Source organism: Rhinolophus ferrumequinum, chromosome 11 (genome assembly GCF_004115265.2).
Source record: "Rhinolophus ferrumequinum isolate MPI-CBG mRhiFer1 chromosome 11, mRhiFer1_v1.p, whole genome shotgun sequence".
In the NCBI taxonomy this organism is placed as follows: Eukaryota; Metazoa; Chordata; class Mammalia; order Chiroptera; family Rhinolophidae; genus Rhinolophus; species Rhinolophus ferrumequinum.
Window position 1 is genome coordinate 80198119 of NC_046294.1, and position 27121 is coordinate 80225239.

General features: G+C 37.4%; 1 protein-coding gene across 2 annotated transcripts in view; it reads right to left on the reverse strand.

Annotated features, from left to right (window-relative positions):
- ALG9 (ALG9 alpha-1,2-mannosyltransferase) overlaps positions 1-27121 on the reverse strand; it is a 93378-nt gene that overhangs the window by 28717 nt on the left and 37540 nt on the right. For both annotated transcript variants that reach the window (XM_033120408.1, XM_033120409.1), the window contains one exon: positions 1132-1262. In XM_033120408.1, the coding sequence (XP_032976299.1) occupies positions 1132-1262 (131 nt within the window). The remainder of the gene's footprint in view (positions 1-1131; positions 1263-27121) is intronic.

Genomic DNA, 27121 nt, shown 5'->3' on the forward strand with positions numbered 1-27121 from the left:
CACTTCTGATTACAGCAAACTATTGCTTGAGCAACACTGCCCAAAGGGTCCACTTGGATACATTTTTTTGACACCACTGGTATAAATATTTAAAATGGCAAATTTTATGTAATATACATGATATCATAATAAAAAAAATTTTAAGGACAAATACCTATTCTAGTCATCACTTACCCTGCACCCGTTACAGTTACAGCCCTATTTCTGTGTGTCCCTTTATTGCAAAACTCTTCAAAAGACTTGTCTATATTGACCTTTGCCAATTCTTGTCCTTTGTTTTTCCTTTGACCCCTCTAATCTCTCAAGTCCCTATGCTCCCACCACTGCACCAAAATTGCTTTTCTCAGCTGCCAAATCCAATAGACAGTTCTTATTCTTCATCTTACTTGATTTATCAGCAACTTCTGATTACTCCCTCCTCCTGAAAAACTTTTCTTCTCTGTTTCTGAGTCCAGACCTGCCTCTCAAGACCTGATCCTCTACCTTTTGCTGTCTGCTGGACATCTGAAATCTTGGACTATGCCCTGAACCTCTTTAACTTCAACTGTGTTTACCTGGACCTCTGCCGCAGACAACCTGACCAGTTCAACTCATCCCCTCATTATTCCTTCACCTGAATGTCCTAACTTCCCTCTTATCCTTAATTCTGAGACCTCTCTAAAAAGCCAGTGTATTTGGTCTCTCTATTTAAGATTTGGTAAGGCATGTCCCATCCCTGACTGAGCCCTGAGCCCAAAAATAATGGCTATGAACTTCTAGTTCCTTAAAGGACATAGTCAATCTTCCTAATAGTGTTAGAATACCCTCTGTTAAGGTAGCTGAGGTTGGTTGCCAAAAATAATCAATGTCAAACACTTGTATGCATTTTCCTCAGTAAATCTACCTGCTTTACTTAGATTTTTTTTATTTGGATAATACCAGAATATATTTTACATTCTGGTGCCTAGAAACAGAGCACACTCAGATTTCTCAGGAAACTGGACAAGGATAGAAGATGTGTTTGAGTCCAAATAAAAATAAAATAAAATGATGGCTATGAGAGTCAGCCCACGACTAGAAGTTATTCAATCTTAGATTCCAATTTTCACCCTTACTAATCTTAGTATCTCTCTTAGGATTACAGCTACATACCTAGAAGCGTCAAGGAATGGTCTGTAGGCCAAGCTGATCCATTCTTCTTTATTGGATGAATATTTCGGCTCCCGAGGTGTTTCTCTCATGGTGTCCAAATCCACTAAATAATGGCATTTACTGATATCAATCTGCAATGGAGAAAGGCCAACTCTTCATCAGTAATTGCAAAGGTCCTTTCAGGGTGAGGAACAGCAATTGCAATCCTAAGCATTCCCACAGGGCTTCAGAAACACAAACATCCAAGTCCTTTGAAGACGTTACCTGTGCTCTCTCCACTCAGAGAAGAGCGTTGGGTGTTGGGGTATTATGCAGGCTCCTAGGGATAAGAGGGAGACCTGCACTCACCCACCCAAATATGTATGTAAGCTTTGGAAGTTTTGACTCTAGTTTGGGTATTAAGTCCCTCTAGCCTTAGAAGCACTTCTGAAGCTAGTATGAGCCCACAACCTACCTTAAAAACTATCTTCTGCTCACTATCAAACCCTTCCAATCTATCACCTCTTATTCCAGAGACTGAAAGGGCACAACTGACCACACATGCTAATGTGTGAGGAAGCCCCATCTTTGCTGACAGAACCATGTGAGGTTACCCTACGCCTCACAAATGGTACAGAAATATATCTATTGTTTCCTTCAAAAATTCAACAGAACCAACAGAGAAATGGGAACTGTTCCTGCAGCAAAACATCAATGAAACTAAATATCAGAACTGCAAGAGTGCAGAAGATTATGAAAAATACATATAGTAACTACAAGCAAAACTATAGTCATTCAGTTGCTCATAAGATGGATCCAACAGAACATCACGGGTACTCATAGGAAAACATTAATACATTTTATTTAAAATCATGATGCTATTATTCTCACAAAATTAATTGAATGGAGCATGCTACAAAATCTGGAGTATACTTCTGCAGTTAAATAGATCATTTCAAACAATAATTACATTCTTTCTCTCATCTCGAAGCCATTACAATATTTGACAGCCACAGGGAAATTCTTAAGCCTTTTCCATTTTAAAAAAAGTTTTATTTTTTTATTTTTATCTTTTTTAATAAGAAAAATTGTATTTACTTAGAAGCATTCAGAATGTCCACCAAATTTTTTTTTGCAATTACAGAGTGGTATTCAGTTAACAGAATAACAATTATTTTGGATAAGTTGCATCAAAAAAAATTTTATTTTTGAACTAAAAATAAAGATAATACAGAAGTTTCTGTGAGGTTAAATAAAAACTCAAAGATGGAAAACATCTCTGTGATACTGTGATTTATAATAAATATATATGTTGGTCTTTGTCCATGGTCCCTGGCTCACAGCTCCCAAAACCCGTTATTTCCTAATCGATAAGAACAATGAGAGCATCTTGTGTTACAATAGTTGGTCTCTGGTTCTCAGTTCCTGAAATTCCTTCAAAGCCGTAAGGTGAAAGGGGTGTCTTGTCATTCATAACAAGCCCCTTTTCAATCACAACTGAGTTTATGAAAATAGGGGAACTTTTGGAAAGCACCTAAAGAGCGGGGGAAGGCTGGTTACCAAATGAACTAATCATGTGATTAGAAGGTTGGAACTTTCAGTCCCACCCCTGTCCTCTAGGGAATAGAGAGAGGCTGGAGATTGAGTTGAATAACCAACCGCCAACAATTTAAACATGCCTGTGTAATGAGGCCTCCATAAAAACTCAAAAGGACCAATTCTGAGAATTTCCGGGTTGGTGAACACCTGGAGATTCAGGGAGAGTGGCATGCTGGAAGAGAGGAGGGAAGATCTGTACCCTTTCCCCAAATCTTGTGCTATGCATCTCTTCCATTTGGCTATTCCTGAATTACATATATCCTTTTATAATAAACTGGTAATCTACTAAGTAAAATAAAATGTTTGTCTGAGTTCTGTGAACTACTCTAGCAAATTAATCAAACCCTAGGAGGGGGGGCATGGGAACCTCTGATTTATAGCCAGTAGGTCAGAAGTAAAGTAACAACCTGGATTTGCGACTGGTGTCTGAGTGTATGTGTGGGAGGGGGGCAGTCTTGTAGGATTGAGCCCCCAACCTGTGGAATCTGGTGCTATCTCCAGGCAGATAGTGCCAGAATTGAGTTGAATTATAGGACGCCCAGCTGGTATCTAGGAATTGTTACTATGAGGAAACCCACCGGCAAATTGGAAATTGGGTCCCAGAACCCTCTTAATCACTAACGTAGTCAGCTAAAGAAAAGTAAGTCTGAAGGGAAAGAAACTATTATTTTTCACTCTTTTTTGAGATGCTAATATGTTACTTACGTATACAGTAGGTCCTCACTTAATGTCGGCAATAGGTTCTGTGACTTTAAGCAAAACCATGTATCACAAAACCAATTTTACTATGGGCTAACTGATACAAACATGAGTTTAAGTTCCTACAGCATCTCATCAATGTTATACCAAAACAACGTTGAAGAAAATGAATATTATTCAGGACCTGCTGTATTATTTTTTAAATCATCATATCAAGTCCTATAAGGGATTATTAAGCCCTATTTTATAAATGAGGAAGCCAAGACCCAGACAAGTTAAATAACTTCATTTTTTTCAAGATACATATATTAAGCCCTACAACGTACTAGGCATTAAGTTAGAGCTAATGATACAGAATCAAATAAATAAGCCACAGTTCTTGCCCTAAAAGGATTTACAGTACTAACCAAAATCACACCAGTATACAGCAGTCATATTTGGACCAGGTCACTGTGACTTCAAAAGTCATATATCGAGACTGCCAAAAATGACTGAATCAGAGGCACAGTGCCCTTCAGGAGCTCATCTAAATGTTTCTTAAAAATTAAAACCAAAAAAGAGGCCTCCTAGAAAGTCAGATTTCAGCAAAGATAAAAACCATTTGAAATATGACTAGATCTATAGCAAATGTCATATTTAATAGTAAAGGGTTGAAACCTTTTTCTTTGGGATCAGGAATAAGTCCAGGTTGCTTATTATTACTACTCTATTCAACACTGTATTAGAGGTCCTAGTCAGCAGGGTAAGAGAAAAAAAACAAATGGCAGAAGAAATGAGAAGAAACAAAGAAAACTCATTCAGCACAATGATATGATTGCTATATGTAAAATCCAAAAGAACTGACAGATAAATTTTTAGAATTAAGAGTTTATCAAACTTTAGACTTACAGGATATAAAATCAATGTCATATATTCCTATATAACAGCAATGAACAATATATAAAATTATGTTTTTTTAATTATGTTATTTTCAAATTGTATTACAAAAGTACAGTTTATAAGAATTTAAAACATAGTCTTGGAATAAATCTAACAAAAATGGGAAAGTTCTCTAAAAAATTATAGAATTTTATTGATGAAGTCTATTATAAGTCTATTATAATGTGGTTATTCATGTAAATAAAATGAATATTCACATATATGCAATGGAATATTATTCAGTCTTAAAAAGGATATATACTACAACATAGATGAACCTCAAAAACATTATGCTAAGTGAAAGAAACCTGACACAAAAGATCACATTTTGTATGATTTCGTTCATCTGAAATGTCCACAACTGGCAAATCCATTGAGACAGAAAGCTTTGCTAAGAATTGGGGGAGTGACTGCTTTATGAGTATGGGGTTTTTTTAGGAGGGGTGTGAATAAAATGTTCTAAAATTAGATAGTGGTGATGGTTGCACAACATTATGAATGTACTAAAAGCTACTTAGTAGTATGCTTTAAAATCACTGATTACCATAAAATCCAACAACTCATTTTCTAGGAGACACACACACACACACCCTAAAAGAATTAAAAGCAAGAATTGAAAACAGATATTTGTATCCCAATGTTCACAGTAGCATTATCCACCACAGACAAACCATGGAAACAACCCAAATGTCCATCAGAGGATGAATGGAGAAACAAAAAGTTTGTTTAACGGGTACTGAGTTTCAGGTTGGATGATGAAAAGTTCTGGAGATAGAATGGTGATGGTTGCACAACAGTGTGAATAGACTTAACACCACTAAACTGCATACCTAAAAATGGTTAAAGTGGTAAATTTTATCACAATACAAACTGTTGAAATGATGCATTTTATCTCAAAAAATTTTGATAGACAATAAAGTAGACCTTATTAAATGGAGAGATAAACCTTATACCTAGATTAAAAGACTATTATAAAGATGTTATAAATAAATTGACTGATAGATTAAATGCAATCTTAAAAATCCCAACAGATTTTTTTTGTGTGTGTGTGAAACTTAATAAGCTTATTCTAAAACATAAATGGAAATGCAGAACAAGGATAGCCAAGGCACTCTGAGAGAAGATCAAGGTGGGGGGCTTATTTACTATAAAGTTAGCATAAGTAAGGCAATGAGGTATTAGTGCAGGAATAGGTTGAGAGACCAATGAAGAGAATAGAGCCTAGAACAGATGTAGGCACATATGGACACTGATTTAAGACAGAAGTGTCACCTCCAAGCAGTGGGGAAAGGACTAACTGGTGCTAGGACAACTGGATATTCATTGCGGGGAAAATGAAATTGGACCTCAACCTCACCCCATACACAAAAATCAACTTCAGACTGCTTACAGAACTAAATGTGAAAAGCAAAATGACAAAGTTCTTGGAAGATAATATGGGAGAATATCTTCAAGATCTTATGGTAAAAGTCTTTTTAGACAAGACACAAAAATCATTAACTATAAAAGAAATGATGGATAAATTTTACTACATTAATATTGAGAATATCGGGCCGGCCCGGTGGCTTAGACGGTTGGAGCTCTGTGCTCCTAATGCTGAAAGCTGCCGGTTCGATTCCCACATGGGCCAGTGGGCTCTCAACCACAGGGTTACTGGCTGGCCTCCTCGACTCCCGCAAGGGATGGTGGGCGCCGCCCCCTGCAACTAAGATTGAACAGGGCACCTTGAGCTGAGCTGCCGCTGAGCTCCTGGATGGCTCAGTTGGTTGGAGCACATCCTCTCAACCACAAGGTTGCCAGTTCGAATCCTTGACTCCCGCAAGGGATGGTGGGCTGTGCCCCCTGCAACTAACAACGGCAACTGGACCTGGAGCTGAGCTGCGCCCTCCACAACTACGATTGAAAGGACAACAACTTAACTTGAAAAAAATCCTGGAAGTACACACTGTTCCCCAATAAAATCCTGTTCCCCTTCCCCAATAAAATCTTTAAAAAAAAAAAAATACTGAGAATATCTGTTCATCAGAGACACCATTAAAAGAGTGAAGAGATGAACCGCAGAATCGGTGAAGATATATGTGACACATTTAACAATCATGGACTCATATTAGAATATATAAAGGATATCTTTTAATCACTAAGACAAAGACAGACCTTCCAACAAAAAAACGGGCAAATAACTTGAATAAGTACTTCATAACAAGAAATCTAAATGGCCAAAAACAAATGAAAAAGTGCTAAACCTACTTATTAACCAAGAAAATGTAAATCAAAACAACAATGAAAAATTAGAATACCAAGTGTCGGCCAGAACGTGGAGTAACTCTTAAACACTGCTGGCAGGAGATTAAGTTGGTACAAGATTTTTAGAAAATTATTTGGCAAATCTACTAAAATTGAACATAATGCATTTCCTATGATCCAACAGTTCTACTCCTGGGTATTAGATTGAACCACATGAAATCATTAATATTTGACTGTTTGATGCACAAAAATGGTAATTTCACATAGTTCAAGTGAAGTATATCCAACAGACATGCCATGTAACAAAAGACAAGTTCAAGAATGTTCAAAGTGGCATTATTTGCAGTTGGCCCAGATTGGAAATAACTAAACATCCATCAACAGTAAAATAACAAACTGTGGTACACTCATACAGTGAAATACTATACAGTAATAAAAGAGAACAAACTACACCTCTTTGCACCGACATGTGTGATTATTACAAACAAAATGTTGAGTGAAAAGATTAACACAAAAGAAAGCATTATGATTCCCTGTATATGAAGTTCAAAAACAGAAAAAACTAACTTATATTGTTTAGGAATGCATATAAAAGTTGTAAATGTAAAGAGAAAGGCAAAGAAATTATTATCATAAAAGTCAGGAAACTCCATCTGAAGGGGGAAGTAGACAGTGATCAGAAGGAATTGCTGTTGGAGCTTCTAGGTGCTAGCAACGTTCTAGTGTTTGACCTGGGTGATGGTTACACAGGTATTTGCTCTATTATTATATTATTATTAATTTACTGCACACTTATGTATTTGTGCACATATAGGCTCATGGGTCATACACCATCAAAGATTTTTTAAAGTGCATATAAGAACAACTTGGTCATCTCTGGCTTACAGTAAACTCTGTCCTTCCCCACCCACTAACTCAGAGTAATAGTTTCATTCTCTCCCAGCATTACTTACATGTAAAAAATACTTCTGTCTCACATCTGGCTCTACATATGGGCTATTCCTCCAGGGGAGAGAAAGCACACTGAGAATTGACGTCAGACCCAATTCCATTCCACATAATTCTCTAAAAATGATCCTTTGCATAAACACTTCAGGAAGCAGCCTTTTTGGTCTGAACACCCACTCTGTAGCTCCCAAGGATTTTAAAAACATGAAACAAGTTTTTAAAAGCTTTGCAACTACCATGCCTCTGTAATCAAATAGAACCAGCAAGGGGCAGAGACTCTCATGGTTTCATGCCTAGACAATCTCCTTTGGTGAGGGAGCTCTCAGTATGACATTTCAATACTTGACCTCAGCTGGGCCATTTTTGGTCAGGCATACTACGGGTCTGATTATCTAGATCTGGTACTGGGTACATGGGCTACCAGAGACGGGGTAGTAATTAATTAATACCAAACTATACCAGTTAGCTTTAGACTCCAGTCATCACACTATCCATATGCAAACTCCATTTAAAGTTTTTAGAAAGATACCAAGGCAAAATCATATTAATTGAGATACTAATCCATCTTTTAAAATGTAATCTCTTTTCATCTCTCTGGGAAGAAGCTGCTGAATATTCTTTTTCCTGGGAAGCAGTTACTGAACAACTAAAACATACAAGGACAAAGGCCTCCAGCAAAAAATGGTTAAGTATGATCAAGGGCAGTTTCTCTATTAGAGAAGAAATAAGATAATTAGAAAAAGAGCCCTAACAATCAGCAGTATAAAAAGGCAACCTATGAAACGGGAAAAAGATTTGTAAACCATATATCTGATAAGGGGTTAATGCTCAAAATATATAAGGAACTCATATAACTCAATGGCAAAAAAACAAGTAATCTGATTTTAAAATGGGCAAAGAATCTGAAGACACTTTTCCAAAGAAGACATACAGGTACATGAAAAGGTGCTCAAAACCTCCAATCATTATGGCAATGCAAATCAAAACCACAATGAGATATCACTCCACACCTGTTAGAATGGCTATTATTAAAAAGATGAGATAACAAATGCTGACGAGGATGTAGAGAAAAGGAAATCCTTGGTACACTGTTGGTAGAAATATAAACTGGTACAGCCATTATGGAAAACAGTAAGGAGGTTCCTCAAAAGATTAAAAATAGAACTCCAGCAATCCCACTTTTGGGTATATATCTGAAGGAAATAAAATCACTATCTTGAAGAGATATCTGCATCCCCATGTTCATTGCAGCATTATTCACAACAGCCAAGGCAAGGAGTCAACCTAAGTGTCCATCAATGGATGAAACGTGGTATATACAGAGGGTGCCAAAAAAATGTATACACATTTTAAGAAAGGAAAAAAACTATCAAAATTGTAATAATATATACCGATAACAAAAGATGAATACAAGTCACGTTTGACTTCTGCAATTACAAGAGGTGCTCAAAGTGGTTATCATCAGCGTCCAGACACTTCTGATTACAGCGAACTACTGCTTGAGCAACACTGACCAAAGTGTCCACTTGTATACATTTTTTTGGCACCCCCAATATATACCATACACACAACAATGGAATACTATTCAGCCATAAAAAGAGGGAAGCATAGCTATTTGTGACAAAATGAATGAAACTTGAGGACATTATACTAAGTGAAATGCCAGACAGAGAAAGACAAATAATGTATGATCTCACTTGTATGTGGAATCTAAACAAGCCGAACTCATAGAAACAGGCTGTGGTTACTAGGGACTGGGGAAAATGAAGTGATGTTGGTCAAAAGGTACAATTTCAGCTATAGGATGACCAAGTTCTGGGGATCTAATGTACAGCATGGTGGCTACAGTTAACAAGACAGTGTTGTATGCTTGAAAAGATATCTCCTCAGAAACTAGATTTTAAATGTTTCACTCTACACACACACAAAATGGTAACTATGTGAGGTGATGGTTAACTAACCTTATTGTGGCAATCATTTCAAAATATATACATATATCAAATCATCACATTGTATACCTTAAACTTATACCTTAAAGTTACATCATGTGTCAATTATATCTCAATAAAGTTGGAAACATTTTTTACTTAAAAAATTAGAAGAGGAGCTCCAAGTCAGAAGTATAGATTCAGGTCTGGGCTCCACCACAAACTAGCTGGATTGACCCATACTCATTTAAGTTTTTACACCTCAATGTTTTCTTTTGTAAAATAAGGATAATACCTCAAAGAGTTGCAATGGGGATTAAATGAGCTAATCCATTTAAATAAAACTTGTAAACTATAAAGCACTACATTAATAGCTGTAATATTAGAAGGAATTCTTGACTGACTGTGAAATGTGAGAACTTGACTGATCGATAGGAACCCTGGAAAACTAGAGCACATTAAAATGAATTATTTTTGTTTTCAACTTGATTGGTAGTTACTATCAATTCAAGTTATGCCCAACATGTAGGACAGAAGGGTTACAATATTAACTACTCACAGTCCTCGATTAGCAATGAATTAACAGCATTTATTAGGTTGGTGCAAAAGTAATTGTGGTTTTTGCAATTATTTTTAACCTTTTAAACCACAATTACTTTTGCACCAACCTAATAGTAAATGATATTAAAATGAATCTTCTGGGCATCATCAAAGCCTTTACTAAGTATATATTTGATGAATCCTAAACTAAGGTATATAAAATTCCTGTAAGACACATCTGTTATTAAAGTATAATTTAGATCAGGAAACAATATTAGCACATACAAAATACAGGAAGTATTAAAAGAGCAATCAGAGTTCACAGAGAAAGATATCACTGGGGCCCACAGTAGTTGAAAAGATGTCCTAGAAATGGTGATAAAAGAGAGAACAGAGGAGAAATGAGCAAAGTTTACAGGTGAATCAGGAGGAAAATCTGTTTGTCCCAACAGGTATGTGTTTAGAAACAAAACTAGATAATCTGAGGACTGATAATGGAGGACCAAATCAGGAGAATCAGATTTGGAGCATCAGGAATCTACTCTAGGTTTTTCAGCCAAGGAATAACGTGATTTAAAAATGGATCTCAGGGTCGGCCAGATGGCTCAGTTGGTTAGAGCGCAAGCTCTGAACAACAGGGTTGCCAGTTCGATTCCCACATGAGCCAGTGAGCTGTGCCCTCCACAACTAGATTAAAGACAACGAGCTGCTGCAGAGCTTCCAGAGAGGAGGCCGGATGGCGCAATTGGTTAGAGTGGGAGCTCTCAATAACAAGGTTGCCGATGGTGGGCTGCGCCCCCTGCAACTAAAGATTGAAAACGGCAACTGGACTTGGAGCTGAGCTGTGCCCTCCACTAGATTGAAGGACAACGACTTGGAGCTGATGGGCCCTGGAGAAACACACTGTTCCCCAATATTCCCCAACAAAAAAAAAAAAGAAAGAAATGGATCTCAGACAGAGAGGTCCATCCATTCTGGCTATGCTGCGGAGGGTGGAGTGAGGAAGTGCTGAAGGAAAAGCCTGGAAGCAAGGACTCTATCACGAATGCAGAATCCGGATGTGACGTGATGACGTCTAGAAGTTCTATGGTGGTGGGAATGAAGAAAAAAGAAAGAGTAAATCTCAGGTCTATCTATTTCAAAGGAAATCAATGACATCAAGATTTCTAATCCAGTGAACTGTGGAAAAGAGGGGGTTGCAGTGAAGAATCCATTTGGGTGAGACTGAGAGATGACTTGCGTTTTACACCCACGAAGGTGGGAAGAAGCATGGTATATTCAAGTGATTGACAGAGGGCCCATGGAGTGGTACACTGAGAGTCAGAGTTGTTTTCTGTTCCTACTGTCTAGAACACTCCCTGTTTTCGCCTTACATTTCTACTCATCCTTCAGATTTCAGCTAAAAATGATCTCTTTAGGAAAGACTTCACTGTCCACTTAAACTAGGACAGCTCCCAAATTACATGCCCTCATAGCAATCAGTACGTCTCCACTAAAACATTTCACAATTACAATTTATGAATTAATTGGGAAATAAGTCAATTCTATGGAAGCTGGGGCTGTGTCTATCTCATTCACTCATGCATTCCAAAAACCTAGCAAAGGACAAAGCACACAGCAGGTGCTAAGTAAATGTATATTTAACAAACGCATACCAGACTGCATGAGAAAAGTGACATTAAGAGGAGGGAGGAAAAGGTGAAAGCATAGGAAGAGGGAGAGAAGAAAAGACTGGAGAGGAGCAGAAAAGCACAGTAAGTTTGGGAGGATGCTTACAGTACGGGGCAGAAGAAAGAAGTGGAAGAAGCAACGGACAGAAGCAACCTTTAGAGAGGTTGTAAGAGAAGAATCAAAGAAGCACACAGTCTTGAAATTCAGGGGGAGAGTGGATTTCAAAACCCACAGAAAGGGTGGGAGGAGACTGAAAACTGAGAAAAGGTAACAACAGGAATGGGTTCCATAGTTGTACCAAACAATGAGTTTATTGGTTTAGAATGCCATGTGGGAACAAAGAAAGAGAGACTAGCCCAACCTTCTTTTCTCGGGACCTTCCCTGCTATCTATCCAGCTGCCTGAGCCAAGCCCCACAAGTCCTGAGACAGGAAGGATGTGAACTTGCATTTAGCTGGTAATGACAATGACGCACATAGCTGTAAAAATAAAGATCTCTGGCAAGGGCCAGCATGAAGTTCAGGGGACACCAGAGAGAAACCACCTCTATATATAAGACAGGTCTTATTTCTTAAATGTCACTAAAAATCCTCTGGGAAACAAATGTAATAAAGACTCCAAGAGTTTAAGGGGATAATGTGAAACATCAGTCGAAATCGACTGTCCTATAACTTCCAAGGCAAGTGGGAGCACTGAAGCTGAAAAAACTGTTTAGACACTTTGCCCTATAACTAAGTACACTTTGGTCATAACTGAGGCTATCAAGCAGCAACAGTGGCTGACATATGGTATGAATTTAATATTTAACTTTTAAGCTGTATTCAGGATGTCTTCTTTCTTTCCAAAACATGTAATAAATTTTGATTTATCACATGTCCTCATATCCCTCTGTGAGCAATTGCAGCAAGGCTCAGGACTTCTTACAGCTGAGCCTTCTAAACTCTGTGAAGGCAGGGACTGATTCCTTCATCACCACTGTATCCCTGGTGCCTGGTTCAGCACCTGGCACTTGCAGGCGTCAAACAGTATTTTGTAGAAGCAAAGAAAAGTCACAAGCTGCAGCAGGATGCCGGACAACTTCAAACACCAAGAGTTAAAAAGTAAGACCAGCTATCTGTAAGTGCCAAAAATTTCTCCTCTTCGTTCCTAGCCCTGGGAGGAAAATCCAGTTCTTCAAAATACCATACAATAAAGATCAAATCACACTGTAATAAATTTACTAAAAAAATCTCTAACTAGCAAAATGAGTTCAAGCTCCAATAAACTGACTACCAATTTTGAGTAAGGCTAGACAATTCACCATAACAAGATTTGACTTACTTGAATATTTTATAGAATGAAAAATTCAAGAATGAGAGTTGCCTAAAGAAATCAATTTAAACGTTTATTCCTGGGCCACTCTACGGGGATCAGAATTTACAACTTCATTCAGATCTATGAGTACTCCTGTTATTGGGAACGGGATTAGTGAACTCAAAGAGCACAGAAAATGAACAGAAGAACCACATTTATGAGCAAACCAAAATTCTACACGGATATTCCTTTCTTATTCCCAATTCATAGACAAGATGCTAGAGATAATTAAGTCCAGTTTTGCAAGCTTACAGAACCTTCTGCACATTAAGAATTTCTCTGAGAAGCTATCTCTTGACTCCATTTTAGCCAAGATCTTTTATTATAAAAAATACAAATATAAAAAGAAATCCTACTGTATATGTATCCTACTATGTTTGGATGTGAATTATATCAGCAAGCAACTATAAAACAAATGTGTTTTTTTCATTATAAACCAATTAACTTATTCAACAAATACTTATTGAGATCCTGGTACTGGAGTTATAACAACAAGCTTGTACAAGCCCATGCTGTCACGTTGGGAAGACACAGATAATAGTATATGTTAGTTGGTGATAGGTGCTGTGAAGAAATTCCAGCAAGAAAAGGAGGCAGACTGTGGCATTTGTGGGACTGTGGCATATTTTTTTTATCAGTTTCAGGTGTACAAAACAACACATAATTATTAGACATTTATACCCCTCACAAAGTGATAACCCTCCCCCAAGTCTACTACCCCACCCCACTGACATCATACACAGCTATGACAATACCTTTGACTATATTCCTTATGCTGTACTTTACATCCTGTGACTATATACCAGGGGTGCCAAAAAAAATGTACACGTGACTTGTATTCATCTTTTGTTATCAGTATATATTACTACAATTTTAAAACACTTTTTTCCTTTCTTAAAATGTGTATACATTTTTTGGCACCCTCTGTGTGTGTGTGTGTGTGTGTGTGTATGTGTATTTAATTACAGTTGACATCAATATTACTTATATTAGTTTCAGGTGTACAACGCAGTGGTTAGGCATTTATACAATCTCTGAAGTGATCCCCCTAATAAATCCAGTACCCATCTGACAGTCTACACAGTCTTTATAACATCACTGACTATATTTCCCAAACTGTATTTCACATTCCCATGATAATTTTGTGACTACCAATTTGTGCTTCCTAAACCCTTCACCTTTCTCACCCATCCCCTCAAACCCCCCTCCCTTCTAGCAACCATCAGTTTTTTTCTCTATCTCTGAGTTTATTTCTGTTTTGTTTGCTCATTTATTCTGCTCTTTACATTCCAGATATAAGTGAGAGCATATGGCATTTGTCTTTCTCAGTCTGACTTACTTCACTTAGCATAATATCCTCTAGGTCCATCCATGTTGTCGCAAATGGTAAGGTTTCATTCTTTTTATGGCAGACTAATACTCCATTGTATTCAATTGGTGCAAAAGTAATTGCTGTTTAAAAGGTTAAAAATAATTGCAAAAACCACAATTACTTTTGCAGCAACCTAATATAAATGTACCACAGTTTCCTTATCTAATTGTCTATTGATAGGTATTTTAGTTGTTTCCATATCTTGGCTACTGTGAATAGCACTGTAGTAAGCATAGGGGTGCATATATTTTTTCCAGTTAGTGAAAACAAATGTTTGACAGAGCTAACCTTCTGAAATGACATCATCAGAAAAGCAGAATAATGTTTTAAACGTCCTGTCTCCAACTAAGTGCTCTTCTTGTTTAAATCTATCTAATGTTACCATTTGAGTCAAGAAACGGGACCTCTTTACTCTGCCTCTAGTTAGAGCTAGAGCTCTGTGATTTAGGGAAGTCACTTAACCTAGTCTCAGAGGTTTCACCATCCCTCCAAAGGGACTGGACTGCAAACCACTAAAACCCCTTTCAACTCTAAGAAAGGATCATTATAGGGAAAATAATTTCATCACAATTGTAAATATACTCCACACTGCTGATTCTCCTCTTCTGAAAGCTACTACTGCTCATCATGAAATATGTTTTCATAGTGAAAGACAACCCTGCACTGGAGGTAACAAATACATACGATCTGCTTTTTATATTGCCAAGACTTGGGCAATTAGAAAGTCTGTCTTACTTGTAGCACTGAACATAGCTGAATATACGTATCTGTCAGGAATGGCAAAGGCAAAATAAGATCGTTCAGTTCTCTGAATTTGCTGATGTCAAGGTGCTATTTAAAGCCCAGATGTATTACTGTTATTCTGACATTGAAAGGAATGTCAGAGAGGGGTAGGGAAATTTTGTGGGCTTGCATGCCTGAAAAAATGTTACCTTTTTACAGCGCTTCTTCAATTGTGAGGGCTTTAGCAATATAAAACGTATGATTTGGGAATGGGTTGGTTACATGTCTTACCTTGAGAGCCTAGAATCACCGCATAGACCTGTCCTGAAGCTGGCTGATGACACACACAGAAAGCTCAGCTGTTTCCCTTCCCACTGCTCATGTTAGGTATCACTAGCACTGTGGCACTCTCTCACTGACCCTGGATACAATCTCATCATGCTTTTCAACCTGGGGCTCCATTAAGCCGTGTCCAATTGATCAGAATTGTCACATGAACAGAAACTGTTTACCTGCCTTGTGAAATCAGTACCATGGGGGGAACACCCACAACGGTGAGAATGCCACTCAGTGAAGCCAAAGTGCCATCTCTCTCAGTTTGCAACAATATATTTCAATATAAATAAACCTACTACTTTATACAAAATGCATATTAAGAAAACTGAGAAATCATGGGAGATTGCTTAATTTCTTTTGTTTTACAATAGCAAATTCAGGGTTTCTTTTATAAATTTGATTTTCAAAATATCACTTTATATAAAATATTTTAAGACTACATCTATAATATAGAATGAAATTCATTCATTCTTACAACTAAAGTCAGCATCACTACCATCATTAGGAAAAGCCTATTAAGTATAAAATTAGGAAACAGAAACTGAATCACACAATTTTTCAGAGAATTTCTACTTTAGAGTTGAGTCATGTGTACAATAAGCTATACAGTTTTTTGTCAAATTTTTCAAGTTTTTTCTTTAAAGTTTTGATATTGTCATAATTTAAAAGAGGATCAGGAGAAGATAAACATAGATAGACACCTGCCCTTCAGGAACTTACTACCTAAGATGGACAATACCAGAAAAATAAACTTTAAGTGACATTCAACCAATAGAATAAAGCAATTATGCCAAAGTATAAACACAAAGTAACAGGAAATTAATTTTTGATCATCCAGAGTTGGCAAAATATGCTCACAAAAATCTTTTGCTATTATAATTTTCTCTGCTTAATTGGTCAATTGACATTATGATCAGTTTCTGGTATACATTTTGTGATCCAAAGAGAGGGAATAACTGTTTTTTTTTGGGGGGGGGAATGACTTTTTAAACTCAAACCTTTTTCACAGTTATTTTTATTACCCATTCAAAAGAGTATAAATTCAACAGATGAAGTTCTACCCCAGTTAATATGTGCATCAACCTATGAAATTATATGACTTGTTTCCTACCTAAAACAGTGGGAAAAGCTAGGTAGGGGAAATAAACTAAAGACAGTGACCAACTTTCTCATGATTCTTATGTTGGGTTTCAATGTGCAACTTTGCTACCTTATTTGAAATCCTGTGAATTCCCAAAATATTCTAATATTGATGTGTTAATAGAAAAATGCATTCAGGAGTAGGGATTATTTATGTACTATTTCTTTTATTAACATAGATAATTGAGGGCCAGTTATATTACACGTGTTAAGAGTATGGATTTTTAAAAGATTAAGTAGATTTTAAAAGGGAAGTGGATAGTGCATAATTATTGGGAGACGAGGCACGGGAAAATTGTGTCACAGTAACAAGATAAAAAGAAATATCAGTAGCTCTCCCTTGCTCAATCTGCAAGGAACTCCCATAGAAAACAAGATCTGTAGCCTGAAGAACAGTTTGGAAGACTAGTTGGAGGAAAGGTAGTAGAAAATAGTGGCATTATAGGAATAGCAAACGACCTCTGTAAGCTCACAGGTGTAAGTGAGCCAGACAGACTAGGTGGAAGAGGCTCAGTTACACAAGGCAGGCTGTGGCGCCCAGGCTTTGAACGAGTTTCTATAAATGACCCTGACTGAGATGAATTTCAGAAGCATCTACATGAAAACATACCTAACATAGCTAAAAGGAAAAGAAAAGTATCCCATCTTCCTCAATATATCAAACTTCATAGGAAACCAGCTAAAACATAAATCTACCAAACACTAAACTGTGCCAACTTACTTTAGAAACAAATGACAGAAGAAAACCAGACTGTTTCTCAAGTGATTCTCAGGTCATAGGTAGGACACTGAATGTCTCTGAAATAAAGAGATGATATTTTCAACTTCTTTTCAAGTTAAAGGTTGGGACTTTGGAATAGAAAGATAAGGAAGTGAACAGTAGAATACAAACAACAGAGTCAAATCATAGGGCTGTTTGCCAGATGAAGAAAAAATTTTAAACTAAAATCTGAAAGAAGAGGGAAAAAAAAATCCCGGATAAAATCATAAAATGAGACACTCTAATCCGAAAGATGTGATATTTTTAAAAAGCACACAGAAGGAAAAACTAAATTTTCAGGAGAAAACAGAGAACAGGCCTTAGAAATAAAAACTGATGGCCTCAAATATCAAATACCAAAGAAGCATTTAATCTGATATGTTAAGGCAGCAAATAAAGAGCAAGAACAGGCACTTTTCCATATTCCTCCTGCTAAGTCTAGCTAAAATCCCTGGACATTATGTATGAAACTAACACAAGACGACTCCAAAAGGTAGAGAAAAGAAGGCAAACCATCTAGGAACCTCCAGACCTGAGGACTAATAGCTTTAGATAATAATCACTCTGCTCCAGTAGTGATAATTAATATTATGTGTCAACTTCGCCAGGCCACAATACCCAGATATTTGGTCAAATACCAGACCAGTTACTGCTGTGAAGGTATTTTTTAGATGAGATTAATATTTACATCAGTAAACTCTGAGTAAAGCAGATTACCCTTTATAATGTGAGTAGGCTCATTCAATCAGTTGAAGGTCTTATGAGACAGAGTGAGGTCCCCTGAGGAAACTTCTGCCTCCAGACTGCCAACATCAATTCTTCCCTGGGTTCGCCTGCCAAACTACCTTGCAGATTTCAGACTTACCAGCCCCCTCAACTGTGTGAGTCAATTCCTTAAAATAAATTAAATCTCAGAAAAACTCATAGACACAGACAATAGTTTAGTGGTTACCAGAGGGTAAGGGGACAGGGGGCTGGTAAATGAGGGTAAAGGGGATCCAATCAATATATGGTGATGGAAGGAGACCTGACTCTGGGTGGTGAACACACAATATGTTACATAGATGATGTATTACAGAATTGTACACCTGAAATCTATGTAATTTTACTAACAATTGTCACCCCAATAAACTTTAGTAAAAAAAATAAAAATAAAAAATAAATTTCTCTCTCTCTCTCTCGTGTATAAATATATATGCATACATACATGCATACATACACATACATGCACACACACATTCTATTGATCTGTTTCTTTGGAGAACCCTTACCAAGACACCAGCCAAAGACCACCCCCCAAAAAAAAATTGTTATCCCACCCATAACTCTGACAGTAAATGTCCAATGGAGAGCCTAGACTTCTACCTTCACCAGGCAGTAATGAGGGGTCCCTCCTTCTGGCCTGGATGGTGTCAGAGAAGATCGAGTAGGGAGACAGGACTTTCAACCACCAAGTGGGGAGACAGAGTTTCCACTCTCCACCTCCCATGGCATCAGTGCAAACCACACAGGAAGCCGGGACTTCCACTTTTCCTGGCAGTAGTGAGGCACCCTTCCTTCTACATGCTGATGTCGTGACAGAGAAGGCCTAGCGGAGAGTCAGGACTTTCACTACTGTCCAGTAGTAACGCGGCCACCTTCCATGATGTCAGTGGAGGCCACTTGAAGCTACTTGGTGAGCAGTGACAAGGCACCCCTGCCCATCTCAGCCAAGGTGATATCAGTAGAGGCCTACTGGCGAGCCTTAACGCTTGCTGCCACCCCTGTAACAAACACCCCTGTCCAAGTATCAAGGGAGGGCAGCTGCAGAATCTGGATTTCCATTTCCATCTGGCAGTAATAAGGCAACACTCCCTTTCTCCTAGCAATGTAGGGACAGAGGAGATTGGCTAAAACAGAAAGACTTAATAAGATTCAGAGTCTCATAATACACCAAATGTCCAGGTTGCCATGAAAACTCACTCATCATACCAAGAATAAGGAAGATCTCAACTTGCATGACAAATGACAAGTAGATGCCAACATAGAGATGACAGAGATGTTAGAATTATTTAATGAAGATTTTAAAGTAGCCATGATTAAAAACACTTCAATGAGGGGCAGCCGGATGGCTCAGCTGGTTTGAGCACCAGCTCTGAGTGGCGGGGTTGCCGGTTTGCTTCCCACGTGGGCCAGTGAGCTGCGCCCTCTACAGCTAAGATTGGGAACAACAGCTCTCCCTGGAGCTGGGCTACCATGAGCAGCCAGAGGTTGGCGTGAGTGGCCAGCAGCCGGTGGAGACAACTGCCCTGAGCTGCTGTGAGCGGCCAACCGATGACTGGAGACCAACTGCCTCAGCCGGGGAGAGCGCAAGGCTCATAATACCAGCAGGGGCCAGGGAGCTGTGTCCTACACAACTAGACTGAGAAACAAGGGCTTGAACCGGAGTGGGTGTGGGGGAGGCAGAAGAAGGGGAAAAAGGAAAAGAAAAAAAAAGAAAAGGACAATAACTGAAATAAAAAACTCAGTAGATGTGCTCAACAGCAGAAAGGAGGAATCAGAGGAAAGAATCAGTGAACTGGAAAAGAGAATAATGAAATTACACAATCTGAGTAACAGAAAGAAAAAGGACTGAAAACAAAAAAAATGAAGAGAGCTTCATGGACCGATAGAACTATAACAAAAGATCTAACATTCATTTAATTGAGTCCCAGAAGGAGAGGAGAAAGAGGGCAGGGCCGGAAAAATACAAGAAGAAACAATGGCTGAAAGCTTCCCAAATTTGGCAGGAATCTTAAACTTACGGAATCAAGAAGTTGAGTAAACTCCAAATAGGACAAACTCAAAGAAATTCACTCCAAGACACATTATAATTCAACTTCTGAAAACTAAAGACAAAGAAAATATCTTGAAAGCTGCCAGAGAAAAATGACATCTTGCCTATAGGGGAAAAACAATTAGGATAACAGAGATTTCTCATCAAAAACCACGGAGGCCAGAGGAAGGGGCACAATGTGTTTCAGCTGCTGATAGAAAAGAACTGTCAACACAGCATTCCACATCCAGAGGGAAAAAATTCTTTAGGCATGAAGGGGAAATCAAAACATTCTCAAATGAAAACCAAAAGAACCTGTTGCTAGCAGACCTACCCCAAAAGAATGGCTAAAGGAATTCTTGAAACAGAAAGGAATTGATTAAAGAAGGAATCGTGGAATATTAGGAAAGAAGAAAGAATAACAGAAAAAGTAAGAATATGCATAAAACAACAGAGTTCCCTCCTCTTAAGTTTTCGAAATTGTTTAAAGTTTAAAGCAAAAATTATAACACCTTCTAATGTGATTCTCAACATATGTAGAGGAAATATTTAAGACAATTATATTATAAACAGAGGAGTTAAGATCGCTACACTTCATTTGAACTGATTCAGCCTTCTGGAAAATAGTTTGGCAGTATCTTAAAAAACTAAACATATACCTACCATATGATTCAGCAATGACTTTCCTGGACATTTATCCCAGAGAAAAGAAAACATATCTAACAGGATAGACTCATAACAGCTTTATTTGTAAAAGCCCCAAACTGGAAACAATCAAAATGTCTTTCAATAGGTGAATGGTTAAACAAACTGGTACATCTATACCATGGAATACAACTCAAAAATAAAAAGGAACAAACTACTAATCACACAACTTGGATATATCTCAAGGGCATTATATCAAGGGATATATCTCAAGGGGAAAAAAGCAATCTCAAAGGTAGCATTCCATTTATATAAAATTCTTGGAATAATAAGATTACAGAGATGGAGAACAAACGAGCGGTTGCTAAGGATTAGGGGTGGTAAAGGCAGTGTAACTGTAAAAAGAAGTAGTACAAAGATCTTTGTGGTGATGACATAGTTCTTAACTTGACTGTATGGTGGTTACATGAATCTACATGTGACACAGTGGCACAGAATTATGCTAACGTCAATGTCCTGGTTTTGGAATTAACTATAGTTACACTGAGAGAAACTGGATGAAGGGTACATGTACCCTTCTCTGTACTATCTTTGTAACTTCCTATGAATCTTTATTTCAAAATCTTTTATTTTTAAAATCTTTATTTCAAAAAATTTTTAAAATTAAAAAAAGCAATAAGAAGCCTCAAGATTTGGAGGGATGGTACATGTGACTGAAATTGGTTAACTTGTGTCTGTAATACAAAGGTATATCTTTCTCAAAACAAACTCAAATAATATAAACGAAATGGCAAAAACTCCTATGAAATCCTCATGAAAAGCCTTCAAAATGAGAGTAGAAATAGAGAAAACTGAACATGCTGATAAGACTTGACAGAGGATAAAAACATTAATCAAAAGAGATATCAATCTTGTTTTCTAAAAAATAAACTGCTAATCAGTTTTATAGTAAATACTATGACATTAAGGCAATCAATAATATGAATTTTTTTTAATGGGTTAGCATCTTGCTAGGTAACATAAACCTGCCTAGTTCTATTCTTTAGTAAAGGCAGGCAGAGACAGCTACAGAAATCGGGGGCTTTGGTAATTTAGGATTGAATTAAAACAAGAGGAAGCAGGAGAGTTAGGTATTTCTTTCAGTCTGGGATCTGTTAATAAAGACTGAAAAGGTTAATTAATTAACATCTGTCCAGTGCCAGACCATGTCGGTGATGCAGTGATGGAAAGGGCATGATCCCTGTTCTCAGGACCTTGGAACCTAGTACTCTACCTAGAGTATACCTGGACCTTGAAGAATGGCAGTGCTTGAGTCCTAATTAGTCTAAATTGCTATTATTATCCTGGTTTGGGGAGGCCTCTCTTCAGTTCAAGAAGAGTAAATGAAGGGCTATTTTAGTACTTCAGTTAAAAATTTTCAAATCATCTACAATGTGTAAGCCCTATGTAAATACTGTGGAGGTTTCAAAGATTAAGGACAATGACATGAACTCATCCTTAAATAAATGTATAATTCAGCAGAGAACACAAACATAAATACATGAGAATAAATAAAATAGGGAAGAAATAAAAAATGCTCTGCCCAATTAACTAAAATCTAGAAACCTCAAACCATTTATTTTCCCCTAAAATACTCAACGTTCTTTCATCCTTCAAGCATTTGCCTATGTTGTTCCCTTTGACTGAAATGTTAACTTCCCCTTCCTCTGCCAGAGAAATCTTCATCTTCCTCTAAGACCCAGATCCTACGCCCCACTTATGTGAAGCTGTTCCCAAAGAGAAAAGTAAGAAGAGTCCTTCCTGTTGGCTCTGTGCTCCCACACAACATGATGGCACTCATTACATTGTTAAATATTTGAGAAGTGTCTCTCCTACTAAACTCTGAGGGTAAGATTTATGTCCTTTTCTGAATTCATCGTTAGCTTTATCAAAAGAATGTATGTGCATAGTTCAAAACTTCAATAGTACAAGGAGCTACCCTCTTTATTCCCTGGTCCCACTTCCTGGAGGCAACTCTTCCTCTTTTTCTTCTGATAGCTTTTCATTTTTCAACTATGAAATAATAATACACACTAACTGCTTTTGGTACTCAATACATCTTGGTATGGATCGTTTCTTATGCATCATTTTAGGTACACTTTGTGGGTTCCTTCAATCTGAAAAATGATGACTTTCAGTTCTGAGGAATTTTCTCATGTTCTTTGGCAATTTTCTCTCCTGCATTTCATTTGTTCTCTCTTTCTGGACCTTCCATTAGATAAATGTTCAATCCTCTGATCTTTTTTCTTTTTTTCCCTATTTTCTCTCTCTCTCTCTTTTTTTTTTTTTTGTATTGTTATTGCATGGAAGATTTCCTGAACTTTATCTTCTAATCATCCTATTGATTTTTTAAAATCTACATTATCTTATTTTTTAATTTCTAGGTGCTCTTATTTTCTGATTATTCCCTTTTCAAAGCCATGTTTTTATTTTATGATTCCCCAAATTTTCTTTTATCCTATCAGGAAACATTGATTATAAAAGATTTTTGATTAAGAAAATTTTTTTCTGCTTCCTACATTGTTTATTCCTCCCAATTCCTTTTTTTCACCATAATTTTTTTTCTTTCTTTTTTTCTTGGTAGCAAATTTTCTTAAAGGACAGGTCACCTTTGTATTTTCACAACACATAGTCGGAAACAATAAAAAGTTCCTGATTTTGAATGAATGGGTGGATGAATGAACCAGTAAAGGAACAGTATCAGAAACATAAAAAAAAAAAAAGCCAGAAGATTGAAGATTAATGATATTGTGCTGGTAAGATTTACCGATCATGATCTTTTTAAGCCAGTGATCCAGGACTGTTAGGAAGGCCCCAGCCAACAGGTATTCTCTGGCACACTTACTGGATGGACAGGCCCTTCTGTCTGAACCTCAAAAACAGGCAATTTCTTTAATTTTTAAAAAATCTGTATTCAATTCTTTAACTCCCCTCCTACTTGGAAAAGTTTAACATATTACACTGCATAGTCTATTTGCCACAGCAGCATCCTCTTTTACTTCTAGGTTTTGTTTGTTTGTTTGTAAAGATTTTATTGGGGAAGGGGAACAGGACGTTATTTATTGGGAAACAGTGTGTACTTCCAGGACTTTTTTTTTTTTTCCAAGTCAAGTTGTTGTCCTTTCAGTCTTAGTTGTGGGGGGGCGCAGCTCAGCTCCAGGTCCAGTTGCAGTTGCCAGTTGCAGGGGGCGCAGCACACCACCCCTTGCGGGAGTCAAACCGGCAAACTTGTGGTTTAGAGGGCGCACGCTCCAACCAACTGAGCCATCCGGGAGCTCAGCAGCAGCTCAGCTTAAGGTGCCGTGTTCAATCTTTAGTTGCAGGGGGCGCTGCCCACCATCCCTTGCGGGACTCGAGGAATTGAACTAGCAACCTCGTGGTTGAGAGCCCACTGGCCCAGAGCCCACTGGCCCATATGGGAATCGAACCGGCAGCCTTTGGAGTTAGGAGCACGGAGCTCTAACTGCCTGAGCCACCGGGCGGCCCTACTTCTAGGTTCTTAAAAACATTTTTCTGGGGCGGCTGGTTGGCTCAGTTGGTTAGAGCGCAGTGCCCATAACACCCAGGTCGCAGGTCTATCTCCACATGGGAGAGTGAGCTGCGCCCTCCACAACTAGATTGAAAACAATGATTTGACGCGGAGATGAGCTGAGCCCTCCACAACTAGACTGAAAACAATGACTTGACTTGGAGCTGATGGGTCAGGGAAAAACACATTGTTCCCCAATATTCCCTAGTAAAAATTAAAAACAAAACAAAACATTTTTCCTCATAGCTTGGAATAGGTAAACCACATTCATTTCTTCGAAGCAATCAAGATCTAGCTTGCAAAAAGAGCAGCAAAAGTACTCTTAGATATAATGATTGAAATTACTTAACTAAGAAGAGGCCAGAAGGCTAAGAGGTAAAAATTACTTAATAGAAAATCCATCTCCCAATTTTAAGTTAAAGGTTCTTGTGCTCAAAGACATGAAACCAGAGGTCAGGTAACAGCATGCTGAGCATTGTTTGTAAAGTGTCCAGAGATCTTCTTGATAGTTTCAAAGATTTGATATCTATAGCCCTGTTATTTTTATATTTTTAAATAATAAAAGTAAAACATGATTATAATATATTAAATGTATTTTTAATATCATCGATAATCTTACCACCCAAAGAAAATCACCATCAACTTGTTAGTGTATGTCCCAGACTTTATTCTCTGAAGAAACAGATTTTTCCTCACAAAATCTGATCATGCTATATATCCTGTTTTACTGTGACTATTTTCAGTTTGACATTTCTCAGTCTGAATCCCTGGTAACACCAAGTGACTACTGCCCCCTAGGTCTAAGAGTCAGAATAAAAAAGAATAGTTTCTTCTCTCATTTTATCAGTATCTCACGTGCAAAATCTGAGAACACGTTCCATAACCACATCATCTAGAATTCAAAAATCAAAAGATGATTTAAATCTGCCTTAAAGTGTAACCAAAGAGCTCATTTTTTTATTTCTTCAGATTTAATCATTCTTTCTTATATCAAAAATAACAAAATTGTAGGGTGACATTAACACATGATCATGAAACAAACATGTGTTTCATTTCATTAGTCACAGGCTACATATCAACCAGCTGCCGAAGCTAAAAATATGCCTTAGTTTAAAATTTTGTAAAATACATGCATTTAAGACTCATTCTGAAAGAAATGTGACTTCTTTCAGTTTCTAACAACCTACTACATGCTTTGGAGAAGAACAAATCAGCATCTCTAAACCGAAAGAAAAAAAGGTGGTGGTGAGGAATTCAAACTAATTTATTGATAATCAACATCACATTGTTTACATCTTATCAATAAATGTGTAAGAACGTAACTGTATTTAACAGCTACAGTTAAAAATGACAGTTTAATACCACCTCACATGTAAACAAAAATATATATTCTAAAAGAAAGAAAAGGCCTGAGACAGAGGTCAAGATATGCAATAATAAAAGGTATGCATTTTGTTGGGAGAGGAGTAAGCGAGGGGAGTTGTGTAATAATAAATACTCTCACAGCTTTTCTCATCAGCTATTACAGAGATTCTGACAGGGATGGAGTCTGTAGTGATGATATCTTCTCAACTCTCAAACATCAGTGTAACACTCAGGCAGCATGACACAGCACAGTGTCAGATAGTCATCCCTTCTGGGCTAGAAGTAGAATATAGACTTCCACCTCTGGTCATTAGGTGCCATGGCTCAAGGAATAATGTCTCAACATAATATCTGCCACCATAAAATATTTGATTAGAAAACAGGTAGTGGGATAAGAAATCTAAACCCTTCAACTGGATTCAGGTGTAGTTACAGCAAATTGGAGAGAGATGCAAAGCTATTCCAAGGGTCTTGAAAACTTACAAAGTCATATAAGAAAATACACTTCGTTCAGTTCTAGAAAAGAATCACAGGTTCTTCTAACTTCCAGCCCAGTGTTCTTGTCACTACATTATTTTTCCAGCCATTAACATCTCCCATGATATTTCCTTTTTTAAAAACTAGAAAGCACCTTAGGCCCCTAGGAGGAAACATTTGATAGGAAAGATTTCGAGTATTTTTCTGGCTTTCACTTCTTCTTTATATATAGTCCAATTAAATTTTTAAAAATCGCCGTCACCCAGAGGCACAGACTGTTCATAGTTTTATTGTCTACTACCATATAACCTTGCTAATACATACTTGTCGATTGATCTTTAAAATGCACAAGTAAAGTAAATTTTACTGCACTGTCAAAATGTAACTCGCAGGAAAAATTTTGGTATGGGTGGAGATAAGGAAAGCAACATCATTTAATTTCTAATACCAATGGATATGGATATTCTAATAACAATGGCACTGGATACTAGGGAATTAATTTAAAGAAATATGTTGAACAGCCTTCATTTAAATTCTGAGTGGATTCCAATCTTACTCTACTACACATATTAAAGCAATTCGAATCTGCTTGCTTGATACTCAAGGCTCATAACAATTGGTGAAAAAATCTATAGGGCGATTTATTTTCTCCTCCAATAAGGACTTCCAATAAGGGTCAGAGAAAGGATTAAAAGAGAAAGAAAAAGAAGAGAGAAAAAAGAAAAGGGAGTAGAGTCTGATCATTTCTATTAACTGATATACACAATAATTACTATGTAAAGTGCCTGGCATATATATGACAGAGCTCTAGAACTGGAAAGTAACCTTTTTAAAAAATAATGTTCAACCACTTAATGTCTATTCAGCCCTGTTACATCAAAGAATGATTAACCATTGCATGAAAACATATATTCAAGCGATATGCCATATG